The sequence below is a fragment of the Calypte anna genome, chromosome 2, assembly GCF_003957555.1.
Source record: "Calypte anna isolate BGI_N300 chromosome 2, bCalAnn1_v1.p, whole genome shotgun sequence".
Lineage (NCBI taxonomy): Eukaryota > Metazoa > Chordata > Aves > Apodiformes > Trochilidae > Calypte > Calypte anna.
Genome location: NC_044245.1, coordinates 51,655,927 through 51,674,911, shown reverse-complemented (window position 1 = coordinate 51,674,911; position 18,985 = coordinate 51,655,927). Strand labels below are relative to the sequence as shown.

At 36.4% G+C, this 18,985-nt stretch overlaps 1 protein-coding gene across 15 annotated transcripts in view; it reads left to right on the top strand.

Annotated features, from left to right (window-relative positions):
- Positions 1-18,985, top strand: part of ARPP21 (cAMP regulated phosphoprotein 21) — a 196,392-nt gene that overhangs the window by 84,250 nt on the left and 93,157 nt on the right. For 9 of the 15 annotated variants that reach the window (XM_030446436.1, XM_030446437.1, XM_030446448.1 and 6 more), the window contains 7 exons: positions 9,517-9,685; positions 11,359-11,558; positions 11,951-11,992; positions 12,399-12,440; positions 13,292-13,381; positions 17,406-17,550; positions 18,819-18,897. In XM_030446436.1, the coding sequence (XP_030302296.1) occupies positions 11,397-11,558; positions 11,951-11,992; positions 12,399-12,440; positions 13,292-13,381; positions 17,406-17,550; positions 18,819-18,897 (560 nt within the window). In that variant the 5' untranslated portion in view covers positions 9,517-9,685; positions 11,359-11,396. The remainder of the gene's footprint in view (positions 1-9,516; positions 9,686-11,358; positions 11,559-11,950; positions 11,993-12,398; positions 12,441-13,291; positions 13,382-17,405; positions 17,551-18,818; positions 18,898-18,985) is intronic. The other 6 variants (XM_030446451.1, XM_030446452.1, XM_030446444.1 and 3 more) reach the window with 3 other exon arrangements.

Below are 18,985 nucleotides of genomic sequence, written 5' to 3'. Positions count from 1 at the left end.
TTTCCAAAGACTATTAAATGAAGGTGCCATTTAACAGTCTTGTTTAAGGTCCAGGCTGGGACCCGAGCCTGGAAATATGTCTTTAAAGAATCTGTAGCATAGAACTGGTTTTGATATATGTGAATTTGCCATAGGCAGCAAAATCCTACCACCCCAATTTTACTTCAGATTTTATAAAATACATTCTTTACCATTTCACTGTTTTACTTTATAATCATATTTTTGTTTATTCTCCAATACTGAGCACAGCAATGAAAAAATGTGATGATCTGGCCATTCTGCAATGGAAACTAAATATATTACAGACTGTGGAACTTCAGTTCTGCACTTTTCTTCTGTAATTTAAATCTCAGTATTTTTAGATCATTGATGTAGTTAGTGGTTTCTAGTGCCAAGTAAGACAGATTGTTTCACAGCAGGTAAACGCAATTTTGGATATTATAGAAGCTTTCTTAAAAATCTTATTTGAATTAGTGAACACTTCAATCTGTATTACAAAATTTAAAGTACTCAAAAAAAAAAACAACCCAAAAACCCCAACAAAATCTCTTGCTGTTTTTCTGATTGGTTTTTGAATGTCCATTTGGATTGAATATATATATATATGTTTTTCTAGTTTAAATTTAATAGGGCTTATTCCTTGGAGAAATTTGGCATGAATATTTGATTTCTACTGTGTATTCATTACATTCTTTTGTTTGTGTGCCATGAAGATTTTGAGCTAGGCATATATGGAGTGACCAGTTACATTGTGAGCAAAACTGCTTAGCTTTCTCTCATGCATATGGCATAATTTCTTCCCTGAAAAACACAAACAGATATTGAAAGACTTTTTCTGCCTTTTCTTTTGTTCACAATATCATATGGAGCCTGGAATTACCCACTGGAAAAGTCAAACATAATGCAAAAACCACAGGGTTTCTGGAAAGAGAGTTTCAGAAGCCAAAGCTGCAAATGTATGAACTGCCACTGCCAGTTCTGTAAACCTGAACTTCTGCCTTTTCTCTCGTGACTATTTTAATTGCTTTTGAAAAGGATTTCTTCCTCTTGCTTCCCATTACAGTGACAGTATAAAATACATGATTTTTCTTTTGTAATTGGATTTTTTTGTTTGGCTTCATGTGCCTTTTTTTTTTCCCCAGGAACTGATTGCGATGTCTAGTCTATTGTACTGAAGCTGCTAATGAGGAAATGTAGTGTATATTAATACATAGCTTAAGATGGATTTTAACACTGGGGAGAATCTTGAACAACATTTTTAGAGATAGCAAGGGAATTGACAAAAGCTGTAAACGTTGCTTTCTTTGTTATTTCCACAAGCGAGCGTAAGCTAAGAATATCTGGCACTTAAGTGCTTGGAGCATTGCACATAAATGTGTAGTGCTTTCATTGGCTTTTATGACATGCATTTAATCATTAACTTCTAATATATGCTTCTAATTGTCATCTTTCTTCATTTGCTTTTGAAACCATAGAAATTTAGAGCACTGAATGTAATCCATAGCATGCTTAAGGCTTCTTTTTCCAATATGTGGTATTTACTGCTTAATTGCATTGCCTGAGACCAACAAAACTGGCACCAACAAAATGGGATTAATGAATTTACATAAAATACAAATGTGCATGTATTAACAGGTAAAGATATTGAAATTAAGCACAAAAATTTCTATTTTTCTGTAGATATTTACATCTATTCTCTGTGTATATAATTTCTCTATAGTATTAGAACAGTAAGAAAATGTCTCTGTCTTCATTTTCTTTTCCTCCAATAGGGCATCAAACAATGAAAAAAGAGGGGGGGGGGGGGGGTGTGGATCTAACAAGAAAAAGCACTTATTCTAAGGAGATTCTAAGTGAAATGCAATGGGTATCTCCACATTTGACTGAAAATTGCCAAAATCTTTTCTATACATCTTGAATATTTTAAACAGAATAGTGGTGGAGTATGAGTTTGAAAAACTGATTCTGCATTAAAACAAGCTTGATACCAATTGTCTATGAATATGGAGAGAATAATTGCACAGTTTCAAAGCAGCAAATTTAAATGGCAGAGTGGGGGGGGAAATATAACGTGTGATGGGTTTTTTGGTGTTTTTTTTTTTAACTGTATGTAGATTTATGGCTTGGTGTTATGTTTTATTTGGTTGGGTTTTTTTCTTTTAATTTTGCATTTTTTGCTGTTAGCTCAAATAGGAATAGCTACTATGTTTAACTCCAGTGATCAAAAGAGACTTTGGGATTTATTTTTTTTCTTTCAGTTGTTAAGTGAAAGCTTTTTGCTGTTTTGCAGTTAATGTTTGTCTCCTAAGTCAATTCCAGTGGTTAAACACAGGTCTCTTTCATCAGCAAAATGCTGCTTTGCTGTTAGCAATTATTTTCCTTTTGGGCTTGCCAATTAAGCTAGCACTAGTGAAAGTGCACCTAATTTGTCAAGAAATGGCAGGAAGAAATATAGGAACCATTATATAAATTGGGCAAGAAAAAAATCAGGAAAAGTGTATGTGAGAATTGGTGATACTTGGTTGGTTCCTGCAGCGTTTTCATTCATTGTGCCTGCATCCCCTAGTGATGCTGGAAGAAGTGCAAAGCAATTGGTCCTAAGTTATGGGTCATCCTTGTCCTGAGTATTATGTATTTAAAAAAAAAAATAAAATAAAATTTTTGCTCTGGGGAAGCTACCCAGAAATTCTGTGCAAAGACTATATTAGTAGCATATAAAATTTGTTTTCTCTGTTTTGTGTAGTTTTGGGGCTTTTTTGGTGTGTTTCCTTCCCCCGCCCTCTACCTCCTGGGACTCAATCGGTTTGCATTTGGCAAAATAGGTTATTAATGAATGTGATGTATTGGCTTGGCTGGCCCCTCATTTATTGCCTACAATCTGCTTAGACAGCATTATTCAAAGGCATGGATGCTCAAAGTGCATTTTTTTGTGCTGCTTCTGTTTTTCTAGTAAAGTCTGTAAACTTTAGGAGGAACTGACTAAAGAAATAGTTTGAGTTTATTGTTCCTGTGGGAAGCAACGTGGACTAGATCTGTGGTTGCCTGAGAAGACAGAAATGTCAAAGAGAAGGCATTCAAAGAATGGGTAGGGATTGCTTGACTGAAACAAAAATATTTCAAGAATTCCTGCATTAAACTGGAAAACGTACAGTTTGTTCAAACAAAAATGAATGTAGGCTAAATGTTCTTACAGATTTCATAATGTAGGACAGGTGTACCACAAAGGACTTGATTTTTCTCACCTAATCTGTGCTGGGTACCTGTAGTCTCACAACTTCAGCTTCTCACAGCTCCCAGGCAGATGCAGGAACTCTGAATGCCCTCACCACTGCCAAGATGGCTCTATGGATAATCTAGGCTCATTATTCTGTGTGTTGATCAGTGTTTCATACTGAAACAACACTTGTCGTCCTGCAATATCCTTTTTTGATAGTTGCTGTTTTTAATTGATTTTAGTGGGTTTGGATAAAAAAAAAAATCTTTGTGTGCCTGTGGGTGGACCAATGTCTGTGTGCAACACAGGCCTGGTGGAGGAAAAGCATGAGAAAGATGAAAGGAAATGTTGAAGCATATTGTCAATTGATAAAAAATAGAGTAAATGTGGAGAGCAGTGGAAATATGTATAACTGTTTAACTGGCAATTAAAGGGAACTGGTTTCGATAAACCTAACAGAAAGTAACAAGGTGATGTACAGTTATTTCCCACAGGAAGAAAGAACTATTGAGAAATCAGGAAAGCTATTTCAAATTAAGAACTATTGGCACAGGAAGAAAAAATGCATAAGGTACTTGATGTTTACAATTGGGTAATGGAGAAGGTGTTTGATCAAGGCATTGTGGTTCTTGAAGATACTTCGTTAGATTTTTAGAACATCCTCCCTAGACCCCCTAATCTGACAATAAACCTATCAGACTTTAAAAAAAAGAAAAAAACTTTGTAGTACAATTATCTTCAGTGTCTGACATGATTATCTGGGAAGATGAGTTTTGGTTCCTCTATGCCTTTGTACTTTGTACTTGCCTATGTTGGCTGCTTGCATTATAAAATTTAAGGAAAATAATTTTTGTGTATTTCAAGACTTGTGTGTATTGAAAGGATGGCTGGGAACTGCTGTGCCTCTATGTTAGGAGTCACTGGAGCTCTGCTGTTTCCCACCACCTAACAGTGAGACCAGCTAGCTTAATGACTTCAATTTTAGGGAAATTTGTCAGGCTCATGTCTGGGAATGAGATGCAGTTTGGCATGTGAGTCTGAAAGGCATGAGGCGGTGCTGAAGGCTGGACTGAAGTAAACTCCTTCCAAGGGCACTCATTTGTACGTCTGATTAGATGTACAAATTGTTAGAAGTTTGAGTGTTACTCTGTTCCTAGTAAACCTGTGTGACTGACATTGATTAGCCAGATCACTCAGAGACCCATATCTTTTCATGCTGATCCTGGAAGACTTCAAATGGTCAGTGTGACATAAAAGATTATTTTTTGAGCCTTTTCTTATTATATATTAAAGCAAAGGCAGCTCTCGCTTTAGGCCATCTATATTTATTTTTCTAGATAAAGCTTCTAGCTCTGTAGAAATATAACGAGCTAGGGGGGACATTATCATTATTACTTGGCTGAAGATGACATTGACATGAGGTTTTCTGACAGAGGATTAAAGTGGAAAATAGCAGTGGCAATCCATTAGGAACAAGAGGATCCTTTGGAAAGGGAAATCAGGTGTAAAGCACCTAAAAATTATTTATTTATGGTTTTTTTCCTTTTTGTTGTTGTTACATTGATCCTATCTCTGTTGTGCTTAGTAAGTACTGGGTTTCATGTGCAGGTTGGGAGGAAAATCAGTGCTATTCCAAGACAGAGGCTTCAGCTGGGATGCTGGTCCTCATATCACCTAGTCATCTCTTTAAAAGGCAACTGGTTGTTGTGTGGTATCTGACATATGATCCAATATAATTCAATCCATGTGGTTTTTATAAAACAATGGTGGTGGTGCTTAAGGTGAGCCAGTGGCTTCTGCACTGTTGGTTGTGCACAGATGCTCATGTTTGTGTCTCCTTGAAAAAAATTTGTCTGCTGACACTCTCTATTAAAGTGCCAACATTATAAATGAGTCTACATAACATATTACCCACAAAGGTCTGTGGCATGAAGGAATAAAAAATATAGGCAATCACATTACCTGTTTTTTTGTAGTGATGGTGATGGGACAAGGTGAGGATGAGGAGGTGGGAAATAAAATGAGGCTTCAAGTGTTTCCTTTAAAAATGTTTCTTTTCACCTTGTTTTTTAAGGCTTATTCTTTGGCCTTGTAACAATTTGTGAACTTGAAGCATTCCCCTTGTTTAATATACTTAATTTTTATTTTATCTTTTAAAACCTTTTTCATAGCGAAGCATTTTGGTGTGAAAGCTGTTGTGGATTGTTAACCTGCAATGGCAACATGCAGCAACAGACCTGGCTTCCAGGTGTATATTTGTGTTTCTGTGGGAAATGTTGGAAAACAGTGAGAAAGTTTGATGGTGAGGTGGTTTGGTTTTAGTTTTTTGGTTTTGGTTGGCTGATTTGAGGGTTTTTTTGTTTTGGGAACAACATGTTTTATAGACTGAATATTTTCTTTGAAGCTGCCACAGAAGCTTTTGTTTGCCTTGTGAAAGCTGAGATTTTAATAGATTTGCTTGATGGTAAGAACTGGAATGTTTAAGTAAATGTCAAATAACAGGAAGTTTATACTTTAAGCCATGAAAGTTTGGCAACACTGAAGACTATGTGTACTGATTATCTTAAGATAATTCTACCGTCCCAGTGTTTTCCAGGAGTCTGAGTTAGTTAGCAATGATGAGTCAAAGCTATCTTTATACATATGAAGTATATATTTCATTGTGGAAATGATGACTAACATCTCTGCTTCTAGCTCATGGGCTTGTTCCTGTAAACCTTTCATGTGAATGGAGAATCACTGTGGAATGAGGATTATGGTGTTTAGGTACTGCCACCATCAGCCAATGTTCAGTTATAGGACCTGTTCCATCACAAATGTTTTTACATCTCTTCTTACCAGCTTTATTTGGAGAAAAAAAAAACCCTTGGGTTCCCTCTGGTAGGTGTCAGTCCTGCCTGCCTGCTGCTGTGTGCTATTGGTTGACTTTTGTCTGTCCCTAAAGTCTGCTTATGTCTCCTGAGGGAAAAGGTCTTGATGCTCACTGGGAGCATAACGATGTCAAAATTCCTTCTTCAGTATGTGATACCTTTGAGACCATGAAAACATTTCCTGATATATAATACAGAAAGGGCTTACTTTGCTGGGGTGGAGTCTTAGGCTTTTACCAGATGTGTCTCTGTTTAATTTCAGTTGACAGTCATCAGATACTCATTGAGAAGGGCTTTCTAATGCTTTTGCTCTTTTCTTTTATCCAGTGATTTTTTTTTTTTTTTTTTTTTTTTTTTTGGCAGCTCTTTTTAAACTGTAGCATTAAATTGAGTGTATCTCCTTCCCAAAGACCTTTCTTGGAATCTGTGTGTTATGTCTTGTGTGAACATATATGACTGTAGGCATCTTCTTCCATCCCTTTCTCTTCAAGTACCCTCAGCTTCTAAAGTGAAAATCCTGTTAATATAAAAAGCAATTTAAGAAAAAAAACCCAACAGCATTTCCATTACACAGTATGTGCTGATCAGGTGGTAATTATAAGTTCTGTATAAACAGATTATATTTCCATTAAAGTGATTCTGCAAATGGCTTGGTGGGCACCCATATTTTGTTTCATTGCAGGGTGCAATAATCAAGTTGCTTTAAAGAGTTAGGGGCTGAAAGTTTACTGCAGGCTCCTGTAAGCTGCTTCTAAGATCCCTATGCCTATAAACATGCCTATAAAATTTTTCTCTCATGCAAATCAAGAAGGTGGGTTTTGCCTAGCAACAAGCTTTGAGGTTTCCACTTGATGAACAAAACCACAAGTGCATTCGTTCATCGTTTTGCGTCATTTCAGTACCGAAGATTTTGACAGTCAAATCATCACTGACATTTCTATTGATGTTCAAGAAAGAGATAATATAGTATGTTTTTCCATAGCAGTGCTGCCTCTGTTGGACTGACAATGGTAAAAAGTGCATTTATCACTGAATAAGCAGCTGTCCTGGAAACAGAGACTTATTTTCAATCAAAACGTCTCACCCTGATGGCTCTTTTCTGACTGGTTTCTTTTTGCTATTTATACTCTCTCCAAAGTATTTTATAGAACCTGAGTCCCTTTGAAAGCCCACCCAAACAACCAGAAGTGAATTTTACGCATTATAGGGTGTAAATGATTAATCATCACTTGTAGATTTTCTAAAAGAGGAGGAGGAACAAATTTATATTGAGGAAAGGTGAACTCAATTGTGACTGCTATATGTCTTAGTTCTTCCTGCATCCCTGCCTCCCCAGAAGATAGTTATGACTTTCTTCAGATGATTTTTTTTTTTTAAGTAATGCTGTTAACAGGTTTGAAAAATGATAACTGCAAACTGTAAGCTTATTTTACACTTGTGTTTTTGTGAGAAAGTTTATGGGGATTTTTTTGTTGTTTTAAGATTCCATGGTCATCTTGTACATTGCCAGTGAGAAATGATGTTGGCATCAGAAATTTTAAGTGTAACAGTATGGGGAAGTCACTTCATGAAGATATATGTCTCTGGTAAAGCATGGTAAGATTATGTTGAGCATCTGTGGCACACGACCAGAGATGCTGTTTATTGGAGTCTTGGCAGATCTCTTCACTTGTAGGATATGATACCCTTTGTTTGGTCGATTTGTTGTCTAGTTTTTGCTTTGCTTTCTTTCTTTGTCTTATGAATAGTTAATTCGCAACACATGGTAACATTGAAGAATAATGAAATAATATTTTTATGTCTTTATTATAGTACAGCTGTCTATTTTTCAGTTAGTTTTGGAGGTTTTTCATTGCAGTGGTCTGTCCCCTGGCTGGACAATTTCCAAGCTAAATTGTAATTCACTGTATTTCCTTGCATTTTTGGTTTGTGGTTGATTTTGGTTGGTAGTTGTTTTTTTTGTCTCTCAGAAGCGTGATGAAAAGCAATAAATGGAGGGGTTAAAGGTTTTTTTTTAAATCAATGGTTTATTCACTCTTGGCTCCATGAACATTTGCATGTACTTCAATGCTTAGGTGTAATTTTCCATGTTCCTTTCCCACCCCTATCATAACCCTATCAGTATGTTTGACAGTGAGAAAATTTCTGAAAAATCTTGCAAGAAATACCTAAAAGCAAGTGGGAAGCTGTACTTCGTATTACTCTGTACAAATTAAGTGATATGAGGAAAAAAAATATTTTTATGTATAAAAACTTGTGAGCTGGCAGAGGTGATTTACAGAACTGCCTGCTAGTTTCCTCTGTGTGCCTGCTCCCAGAGAGAGCAGGACTTGATTACGTAAGAGGCTAAATTACATTTCTGGTACATGAAATTCATCTCTCAACGTGGTGATTTCCAGTACACTGTCACATGTGGTACAGCAATTGCAGCCATATGCATTTTAAAGTGTGCCTCAGAAATAACGAAGCTCATATTAGAGTGAGATCATTTTCAGATAATTCCCCCCCTCTGTTCTACTATATCGAGTAGAATGATACACATTTTTGCCCATTTGCCTTTTTTTGTGACTTTGCACTAATGGCTTCAGCAGTGATTCATGTGCAAGCCTTGAAGTGGTGCCTGTTGTATCAAGACAGGTAGGCACACGGCCATGGCTTGTAAATCAGCCCAACTCATCCCAAAAAGCTCCTTTTCTGTCAGATCAGCTATTCAGCTGGCAAGCACAATCCTGATGAACAACATAAATTGCATTGCTGAGGCAATTCTTTCTTCAGGTTTATTTTCCAAACTTTAGCCTCGAGGTCTCCTTTTTCCTCATCACACAGTGCCTCAAAAGAAAGTCTTTCTGATGGCAGGTGTTTGGGGAATAGGATTTCTTCCATCTCCTCCTCCCATTTTTGATCACTTCATCTTTTTATCAGCTTAATAAATTAACATCTCGATTTACTACCAAAGCAGGCAATTTTCTAGAAGCACCCACTTAGCTTTTTTTATTTCAGTAGTGTTTTACAATTAGAGCAGAAGCAATAGTTAAAAAGCAGGCAAGTCCTTTTTCTTCATGCCCTCAATGATTTCTGTTGAAGCCAACAGATGAGCTGATATATAAATATGTATATATGCTTTTTTTTTTAATGAAAAGTGCTGGAATTCACAAAAAAAAGGTTAACATTGAAGTGAGTAATCTTCAGTGCATAATGCAATTGTTAATTTTAGCTCCTTGCGTAGGAGCTGTTATGATTTGAACAGCCGGCTCCAGCCTTCATTAGAGAAGAAGCAGGCAGTTTTGAGACAGGTGGAGCTGGATCAAGCTGTGCAAGTGCTTTGCTTGAAACTGGTCATTAATGTTAGAAATCCAGTCCTATCTATTGCACCCTTCCCTTTTGTACCATGATTGTTACCATCGTCGTTATTTACTTTTCATCTTTTTCCAGGTTGACTATGATCCATCAAACTTGCTGAAGGACCAGCATGGAGAGTGGCACTCTGAACTGTTAATGGGGACATGGGACTCACGTTGCCATTGATCATTTGTGTGGACTTAACCAGCGAAGAGCAACAGAAGACGCTAGAAAGACAGTGGGAATTGTAGCAGTTTTTCAGGTAAATGTCTTCTTTGATGCTGTTTGGCAAGTAGGAGTGTAATTGTTTTTGTGGCCACTGTGTAAGCATGTAGATGAGCTGCAGGGTAATGCGCCCAGGAAGAAGTTGTGTGCAGGTGTGTATTTCTTTGCAGAAATCTTTAGCACGTTAAGGGTTATTTAACAGAGCAGTTTCAGGTCTTGCCATTTATCGTGTTTTGAATTTCCAGCAAAGTGGTTCAAGTTTTGGTTGCAACTGTAGAGTAGCCAATACCATAGGACTTCCTGGGCAGGGCAGTGAGAGGAAGGAGAATAACTCAAAGCTTGACTTGGCTCACTGTGAGCTAATTTGTGAGCTTCATATCCCAGCTGGTTTATGTAGGAACCACGTAGCTTCATTTCTTGTAAAATCCCCAATCCTTCTCAAATGGTACTATTATGCAGGAAGGGCTTTATTTTATTTGCTAAGAGTGTCAAAACAAAAGCGATAAATTTAAGAACTTAATTAAAGGATTCAAATTAAAAACTAAATCAGATGTCTTATATTTTCACTTAAAACAATGAAGGTAAGTAAGATCAGAGCTGTTGAATTTTAATTGGAAGCTGTAAAAAGATACATGGCCAAATGGTTTTGCTTAGTAGCCACTGTTTCTTTGTTCAGAAGTGGCAAGGTATTGCAAAAGAGCCTTTCTGAATTAGCTCCCTTTCTCAACTGCAGTTGTTTTTTTCTGAAGATACTTCTTAAGTCAAATGGATGAGGGAAGAAGTTAAATTATTCATGAGTCTCATTTGACAATTGATCAGTGGGGGAGGCTTCAAGAGGGAGCTGAAGGCAAGAGAAAGAGAGAAAATAATAATAGACTTTAACTTTGAAAAGCCTTTAAAGCTTCTGTACAACAACCCATTGTGAGCTGAGAATAAATGCAGTTCAGTTAAGATATCTTCATTAGAAATCCTTGCCAAGGACTTCCTGTAGGATTTTCATAGTGGTGGAGCATGACATAGGGTTTGGGAAGAGGCTTATGATTTTAATAATGGGCCATTCAGATTGATATCTGGAAACGCTGATCCTGAGACCTTTATTGTGAAATTTAGACTTCATATTAATATTGAATTATTACCTTGTCATTATATGTGTATATTTAAACTGGTAGTGAGCACTTCTGCTATGTTCGGAAACTGGCTGGACTGCTAAAACCAGTGTTGTTCTCACGTTTGTTGGCTTCTCATTTTATTAAAAAATTAAAATTAAAAAAGGGGGAGAGGGAAATAAGGGAGGACAGAAATCTAGAGGAGGAGAGCACTGTCAGTCTAAATGGGTCCTTGCTTCCTGGTTCCGCTGAGCTCTCTAGTGTAGGGTCCTTCACTGTCCCTACCTTAACTTTGGCAGCCCTGGGGCTGGGAGACAAAGGGCTGGGGATTCGTAGCACTCTGTCTTATATCTGCTCTTCACCAAGGTTGTTCAGCTTGGAGCTGCTGTTGTTTAACCTGATGCAATTCTGTTATTACCCAATATTGTTGATCCACTACATCTCCTCAGATGGGGCATGCATTTCTTTTTACTCCTCAGCTGCATATTTTGATTTGTTTATCAAAGGAAATGAAATTACTTACTTGGGAATTAAAAATAAATAAGAAATGACCCCCAATGTTTTTGTGTGTGTGTGTTTGTGTTGTTATATCTTGACCTTTCAGGTCACCAAATCTTGTTATTTTAATTTCTGTCTGGAAGAATGTCTGAGCAAGGTAAATTGAACCAGGAGACCGCAGAGGAAACTGCAAAAGAGCAGGAGTCTGCCATTTCTGAAACAAACCTGGACAACTGTATCCTTAATAAATCTGAAAGCTCGGAAATAGAGGAGGAGAAGCTGAGTGATGGCAAGACAGAGCTGCAGGTAAGGCAGGAATAGTGAATGAGCACATTACGTATCAGTGTTGTTGCTATTGCCTTTCTATTCTTATGATCTCCTTTATTTCCTATGCTTTTCCTGTTTTTTTCTTTCATAATTTTTGAGACTTTGTCTTTTTTTCTACTTTTTCTTTTTAATTTTGAGTCATTTTATATCCCTATAAAATAAATGCTGTTATTTGTTATACCTTTAAAACTCTTTAGGCTGCTGTCCATGTTATTAATTTTTCCAAGAAGTTAATTCCTAGACGTCTGTGTTTAAAGCTTGGTGAAATATTTGACTGTTTTCCCTCTTTGGGGATTTAGAAACTACCTTGATCTCATGAATTTACAGGTAATGCTATTGAATAATTACTTAATGTGTGGTTTGGTTTGTAGGTGTTACTGCCAACAAAAAGTTGTTATGCAAAGCCTAAGAAGGTAATTTGATAAGAAGACTTTATCGGAAGAGGGGGTTTTAATCCTTTTTGCTCAATCAAAAATAAAAATAAAGGGGGAAACTACAGTTTAAGAGGAATTTGGAGAGGGGAAGCATTTACTTAAGTATGACTTTTTTTATATTTTTATTCTATGCAAAAGTATGGAACACCAATGCATTTTGTTTTTGTTGTTTATACCTGTTCTTAAAATGAGTATAATGAGAAGAGGTGATTCTTGATTTTCCCTGATTTCCAGACTGGGCTTGGGGAAGTTGATTTTGCAGTCAGCAACTGATTAAACTACCATTTTAGGAGTGACTTAATATTTTTACTTATTATTAATGCTCTTGTATTGTACATTTTTCACTGAAGTGATTACTGCTTCTCTTTTTTTTTGCTATACCTAGAAGCGGGGTGCAAATCAGAACCAGCAGAAAAAGAAATCCAAGGTAAGGGTCAATCTCTATTTGGAATGAAGATGATGGTAGGATAAAGAGTTGCAGTCAACTGTCTGCATTTGAAATTGTCTTCCATCTATTGTGTGATGGTTGGGGGTTTTTTTTGTTTGTTTTTTTTTTTGTCTTTTCTCCCTCTCTTACCCCATGGTCTTGTTGCACACAGGTAGAGAAGTTCCTCTAGGTAAAATGTGTCAGGCTCCCCTTTATTTATCCATGATACTTTCATGCTGCTGGGCTCTCTGTGTGCTTGTGTTAGACAGAATTTGTGCTTGTGTGCCCCACTGGGGGAAAAATGTATTCCTTTTGCTTTAGTAATTAATATTATTGTTTGAATTTTATTTCCATCCCTTAAGCTTGACATAAAGAGGAGAAACTGACTCCCTAAGGGAGGGTGTGTATGGTATCCATAAAAAAGCATAGATCCATGAAACATGCACATCTCATTGCCCATGTTATTGGATGTAGCAGTATTAGAAGAGACAGGGTGGGAAGAAAACCTCAAACAAACAAGCAAAAAAACCCAAAACCAACTAACAGGAGGAGCCTTTGAGTTTAACTTTGTTAAATTAGTTTCAATGTTGGATAATCTGTTTGTTGCTGTTGGGTTTTGGTGGAAGAGAGTGAACTGCAGCAGAAAGGATTAACAGAAAAAAGAAACCTAGTCCTGTGTGGCAAATACCTTGTTTGTTAGAATTCTTTTCTATGCACATTGAAGGCACATGTGGTTTTGCTGGCTGAGTAGTAATAAGTTGGGGTATGTAGGGACAGCTGATGTGTGCAGTTTACATTACTTGGGGTCAGTAGCAGTGTTCTCTGTTTTCTTTTCTTTCTCTCTTATTCAGTCAGGAGCTAAAGGAAAACTTGTCCGGAGTCTTGCTGTGTGTGAAGAGTCATCCCCTCGTCCAGGAGTAGAAAATCTTCATGATAATCAGGTACACTTTGCAGTCATTACTGTTAGCTGCATGGTTGACCTCCATGTTCAGTTGCATGATTGTGTTACTTAATTGGGCATTTAACAGTGTCTTTCTTGGGGGAAAAACTACATCCAAGAGTGAACGTGTTTTTTATGAAGTTGTCTGGTTTAGCGTGAACTTTATTTTGAAATCTTAGTTTAATACTGTATCACAGGGTGTTGTTTGCTTTTTTTTCCAGACCCCCTGAAAATTTCAGCAAATGGAAAAGAATTCAAAAGAATTCAGATTTTTAAATTAAAAAAAAAATAGTAACAATCAAAAAGAATATTAATATGTTCTTTTCTCTAAGGCTATCTCTTTCGAGACTGCACCAGATACAGTTATGAATACGCTCTGGTTTCTGGTTCCTCTGAGACTCCAGTTCATATCAGTGTCCCCATTCACATAAAAATCACAGGTCCTTAGCTCACTAAAATACCTTGGTAGAGCCAAGGATGCCTCTTCCTGAGTGGCATTCATTTTCTAAACTGTTGGTGTGGATTTTCTGGTATCAAAAAGCGTGTGTTTATCTGTACTGGTAGTGTTGTATTCCCAGCAGCTGGTAGACTTCTGTCCCCTGCACCCCTCACCTCAGACAATAACACTAGTGGCAGTCTTTGTAGACTAAATTGAAAAATCACTCCAAAAACCAAAACTAAAAACCTCAAATACTTTTCTTCACTTGCCTGGTTTTGATCAAGGCTGAAAAAGAAAAAGAAAAAAGTCATGAGCACGGCCTATAATTTCTGAAATGTTTATCTGCAAATGAGATCAGCCATTGAGAGAGTTTGAGCAAGGGATTTCTTGTGAGCTTAGCACAGAAACAAAAAAATGACATGTAAGTGTACTTTCTCACTGTTTCCTCTATTGACTTGAAATGAAACACATCTATCTCTCCTCTTAGCTCTTAAGCATGGGGAGATTTGTCTATTTTTTTAAAGTTTTTTTGAAACACCAAAAAGCAGATTGTTTAGCAAGGGGACATCTGCATATTCTACTTCTCTACAATGATGCTTATGCAGTAGATGGGCAGGTTATTTTATAGTTGTTCTGTTGTAGGTATACACTTTCAGCTTATCTTTTGTTGCCCGAGATGCGTGCCTTTTGTTCTGCTTTCATTTGTATTTTCTATTGTTTAATGGAAAATGAAAAGGAGAATAATATGAAGAGATTGTATTAAGCATCACATAGTAGTTTAGAATGTACTGCACAGGACCTGTATTAAACATAAGAGAAACTGGCACATCTCTGTCTGGATTGCACCGTGGTGCCAGGCAGAGGAGAGGTTCCTGTTATGCACGGCCTCTGGTCTTACCTGACCATATTGAAACATTTATGGGAGACAAAATTCCTCCGTGGACCCCAGCATCCTTTTCCTAAAGACACAATTGGCTTGGTGTAACTAATGAGCTAGGAAATGCACTTTTGCAATCTCTGACCTTTTACTAATGAACATGTCTCAGCCTTGCCATGGAAAGCTGGATTCTGCAGCTCCTCCTTGGACTGGCTGAAGGATGCAGGAAGTTTTGTCCCAAGTGAATTGCTTTGCTTTCACTTTAGAGGAGAAAAAGCTTATTTTCAGTTTGATTTTTTTTTAATTAATATTTTATCTTAATGGTTTACAAAGCACAGGAAATACATTACCAGAGAATGTACGGTACATTGCCAGAACTACTGGGTATGGATTGTACTGCAGACTTGATGTTTGTATTTATATTTGAATACTTGCCTTCATTTTCCTGTATAGGAAAAAAACCTTGTTTACCTGTATTACTTGATCTTGAACGCTTACCTGATGGTTTACTATGTCCTTACTTAAAAAGAATGTTGCCTTTAATGTTATACTATTGACCGAGAAGTGTATTATTGCAATTTGAATATTTATTTTGTTGTTCACTATACTTACCTTGTATCAATGTATTTATTAACATTGTATTTTGTTATTGAGAAAAATAAATAAAAATCTAAGAAAATATACGGGAGCTTGCTTTCACATCTCTACAGCCCTTTTGTGTGTTTCTTCTAGTGCAAATATAGAAGTATTATGTTATATGTAAGACAGTATCTACTATGTCTTCATATATGTGCTTATGTGTGCAGTCTGTCGGTTTCATATGTGCATTATAACAACTGTGAAGGATAGTATTAACATCCATGGGAAGAGCATGGCCAGTACATTTTTCTCCTGTTCTGAAAAGCTATCAGCACAGTTGCTCTGCTCCAGCTAGTGCAGGGAATCAGAGTTATCCTTTGGGATCTTTTGGCAATGGTTGATCCAAAGTTTGTTATCTGAATGAGAAATGGAACTGCTGTTTGAAGTGAAAGAAAGCAGGCATAACATTAGTCCTCTTGAGCGCACCAAGCAGGTTAGCAAACATTTTTCTATGTAGACTTATCTCAAATAATGAGGAGTTCCTACTCCTTCCCTCCATATGCTCAGTTTTCCATCAGTACTGTCAGCCAAAAGATAAAAAGAGATTAGGATGATAGGTCAGGTTAAATTTTCACTCTAGGCTATTCTACTCTGTTTCTCTTCTACAGTGCTTTTCATCTCAAGTCTTTTGTGCCACATTTGAACTTCACAATAAGTCAATAATGAGTAAGCTGAGAAATTATCCAATATCTGTCTTACTGTGGCATGTTTATGCTGATACCTTGTTCTGTTAGGATCTTGTCTTACATGTGTTGTGGTGACTGATTTGTAGTTCTTAAAAAAAAAATTGGAAACTTAAAATTTGTGGTAATCAGTGAAAGCATTTTGAATTTTAATGGCCCAGTTAATTGAAGCAAAACAACCTTAAATTTTTGTATTGATCTTTTGGTATGCTAATATTCTTTGAAAAATTATGCCAAAAGGGAATTCAGTAGCATTCAAGAAACTCTTATTTTCTCCAGTATTGGTAAATTTGGTTTTCATTAACATGCCAAAAATTATCAGGCATGCAGGACTCTCTTCTATTAAAAAAAACCTACTTTATCAGGGAGTTTTGCAAAAGGGTATTTCAAAGGTACATTTTTACACTACTTAAGCATATAGTAATATTTTGGATATTTTTTTTATTCAAAAGAATATGAACACAGAAATATGCTTTCTTAAATTTTGTCCAACAGACTTGTGTTTCTTAAAATACAGAAATTTTGCCATGGTAACTTCAAAATAGAGCAATTGTGCTGTCAATTTGTGTTTTATTAAAACAAAGCCAATATGAAGTAGCCTTTTGAAGTTGGAAATATCAAGTTCTTTAAAGCCAATTGAAAAACTCAAACCAGCTTGAATTCTCAGTTTTAATTAAGTTCTTACAGCTGAAGCACTCTTTCAAGGGGATTCATAGTGTCTGAAATACTGAAATTTTGAGGCTAAAATTTGTGATGCCTTGAAGAAGTTAGCATAGCACAACTTGTTTGAAAATCACAGTGCACACTTCCCCCCTTTTACAAAAGGCATGTTGGCACATGTCTTGAATATTAAAGTACCTGATAAGTTAGTAGGCCCTCCTGTATACAACTGAACATATCACTTGCTGGCACTCTACTACTACCAGAGCCTCAAAGCTCAGACTGGCAAAACACTTCGTATGAACCTGCAGGTTTTTTAGTGAGGGAGGAAAGAAAGTTGTTTTTTTTCAGATATCTATCCATCAATCACCATTTAACACAGAGTATTGATTAAATTATACAGTTACCTAAAGTCCACACAAAATGTATTTCACTGTTCTAATAAGACTTAAGTGAGAATAACTTAAGTATAGAATAATACAGTGCCTTAAATACAGGTAGACTAGAAGTTAGTAGTACTCAAATTTAGGGAAGAAATACATTTACTGCTAAAATCTGGCTTCTAAAATGTCATTATTCCCTTGGAAAAAAAAATCAAATAGGAAAGAAATGTATCTGGCTTCAGCTTCTCTAGCTGCACGTAGTTTAATGCAAATCTCTGCAGGTTGGATGCCATGGGGAGCTTACTGAATCTAGCCCTAAATTTATGTTTGTTTTTTCCCAACAGGAATCAATCCAACTTCAGCTTTCAAGTTTTCCTAGCTTGCAAGAAGAAGATAAGTCTAGTAAAGATGACTCTGAGAAAGAAAAGGAGAAGGATAAAAATAAAGAGAAAAACAGTGAAAAGAACAAGATCAGAATGTTATCAAAAGGTGAATTTTAAAATATTTAAATTGCTATGGTTGCTGTTATTAAAAGGATATATTTTTATAAGCACACATTTCTTTCTATGTAAATACAGAGTAGGAGTGATTTTGAACATTGAGGTAATTTACATCCTGACGTGTATGCATGAGAGTGCCTTTCATAAAATGTTGGGTTTGAAAGTGAAGAAACCTTCCAAACCAAGGTTTAGTATTGGAAGTTATTAATTTTTTTTAATGTAAAATTATTCTTCTGAATGCTTAACCAAGTTGGTATAAACACATAGGTATGTAAATATATGTGTGATTATACAATAAGATGATTGTAGGACTCTAATACAACATTTTTCCTCATTAATGATAATATATTGGCAAATCATTTGTGCAATGCAGGCAGGAGAGTCATCTTTACTATTGCTCTTCTCTCATGGAGAATTTTTCTTAAGTGCTCTAAGGAAACCCTTACATGACTTTTCACCTGCATTGCAACCTACTATTGTCACCTACTAAACTTCTTCAGAAAAGAACTTGTATCCAAGTTTTTGGTTTTGTTGTTTTTTGTTTGTTTGTTTTTGTTTTTTTTTTTAATTCTTTTAATCATTGAAAGTACAAAATTTCAGTGTAATATCTCAAAAATAGTCATTGCCTACCTGGATGCAGATCCGCAGCTGGGGTGAATTGTACGTTGGCTTCAATGGATCTCTTAGAGTTCACACTAGCTTGAGCATCTGTGTGTATTTTTGGGTCAGGTGATGCAGCAATGCTGAAAAATTAATTCTGACAAGTGTCACGCATCCCTATTACCCACCCACTCTCTGGCGTCACTGGATATCAGTCTGATTCCCACAGGTGTGATGCCTCGTTTGTCATATGTGCAGTTTATTAATAGTTTTTTATTTATTAAGTGATTAAAAGAGACAGTGATGAAAAAAACTTTTTTTTTGCCTTTTTTTAATCATATTTAATACTTTAAAGGAAAAACTTGGTAGGGTTTCAAGTGGCACTGGGGGTTTCCCCTGATTTTCAAATGACCAGCAGTTTCTCTGGGCATCTAGTTCTGGTGCTGTGTTCTCAGTAGAACAGTACACATGAAAGAAACATCAAAGCCTACCTGATGCTTCCAAGTGTAGATCTTTCTTGGGTGAACCACAAATGAACATTTTCTTTCAGAGCATGAGCTTTCAGATTGCTGGAAATGGATTTGATTTATAGCATAGCTTAATCATAACTGTTGAAATGGAACAAATGAGCAGGGAGTGTTTGTTTGTATTTTTCAGATTGCAGTCAAGAGTATACAGACTCAACAGGCATAGATTTGCATGAGTTTCTCATTAACACATTAAAGAATAACCCCAGGTAGGTGTTTTCTCTGTTAGAGCTGGCACTCCTGATATCATAACTGGTGATCTTCAAGTTCCTGCAACTGTACAGTGTCTTATTAGTT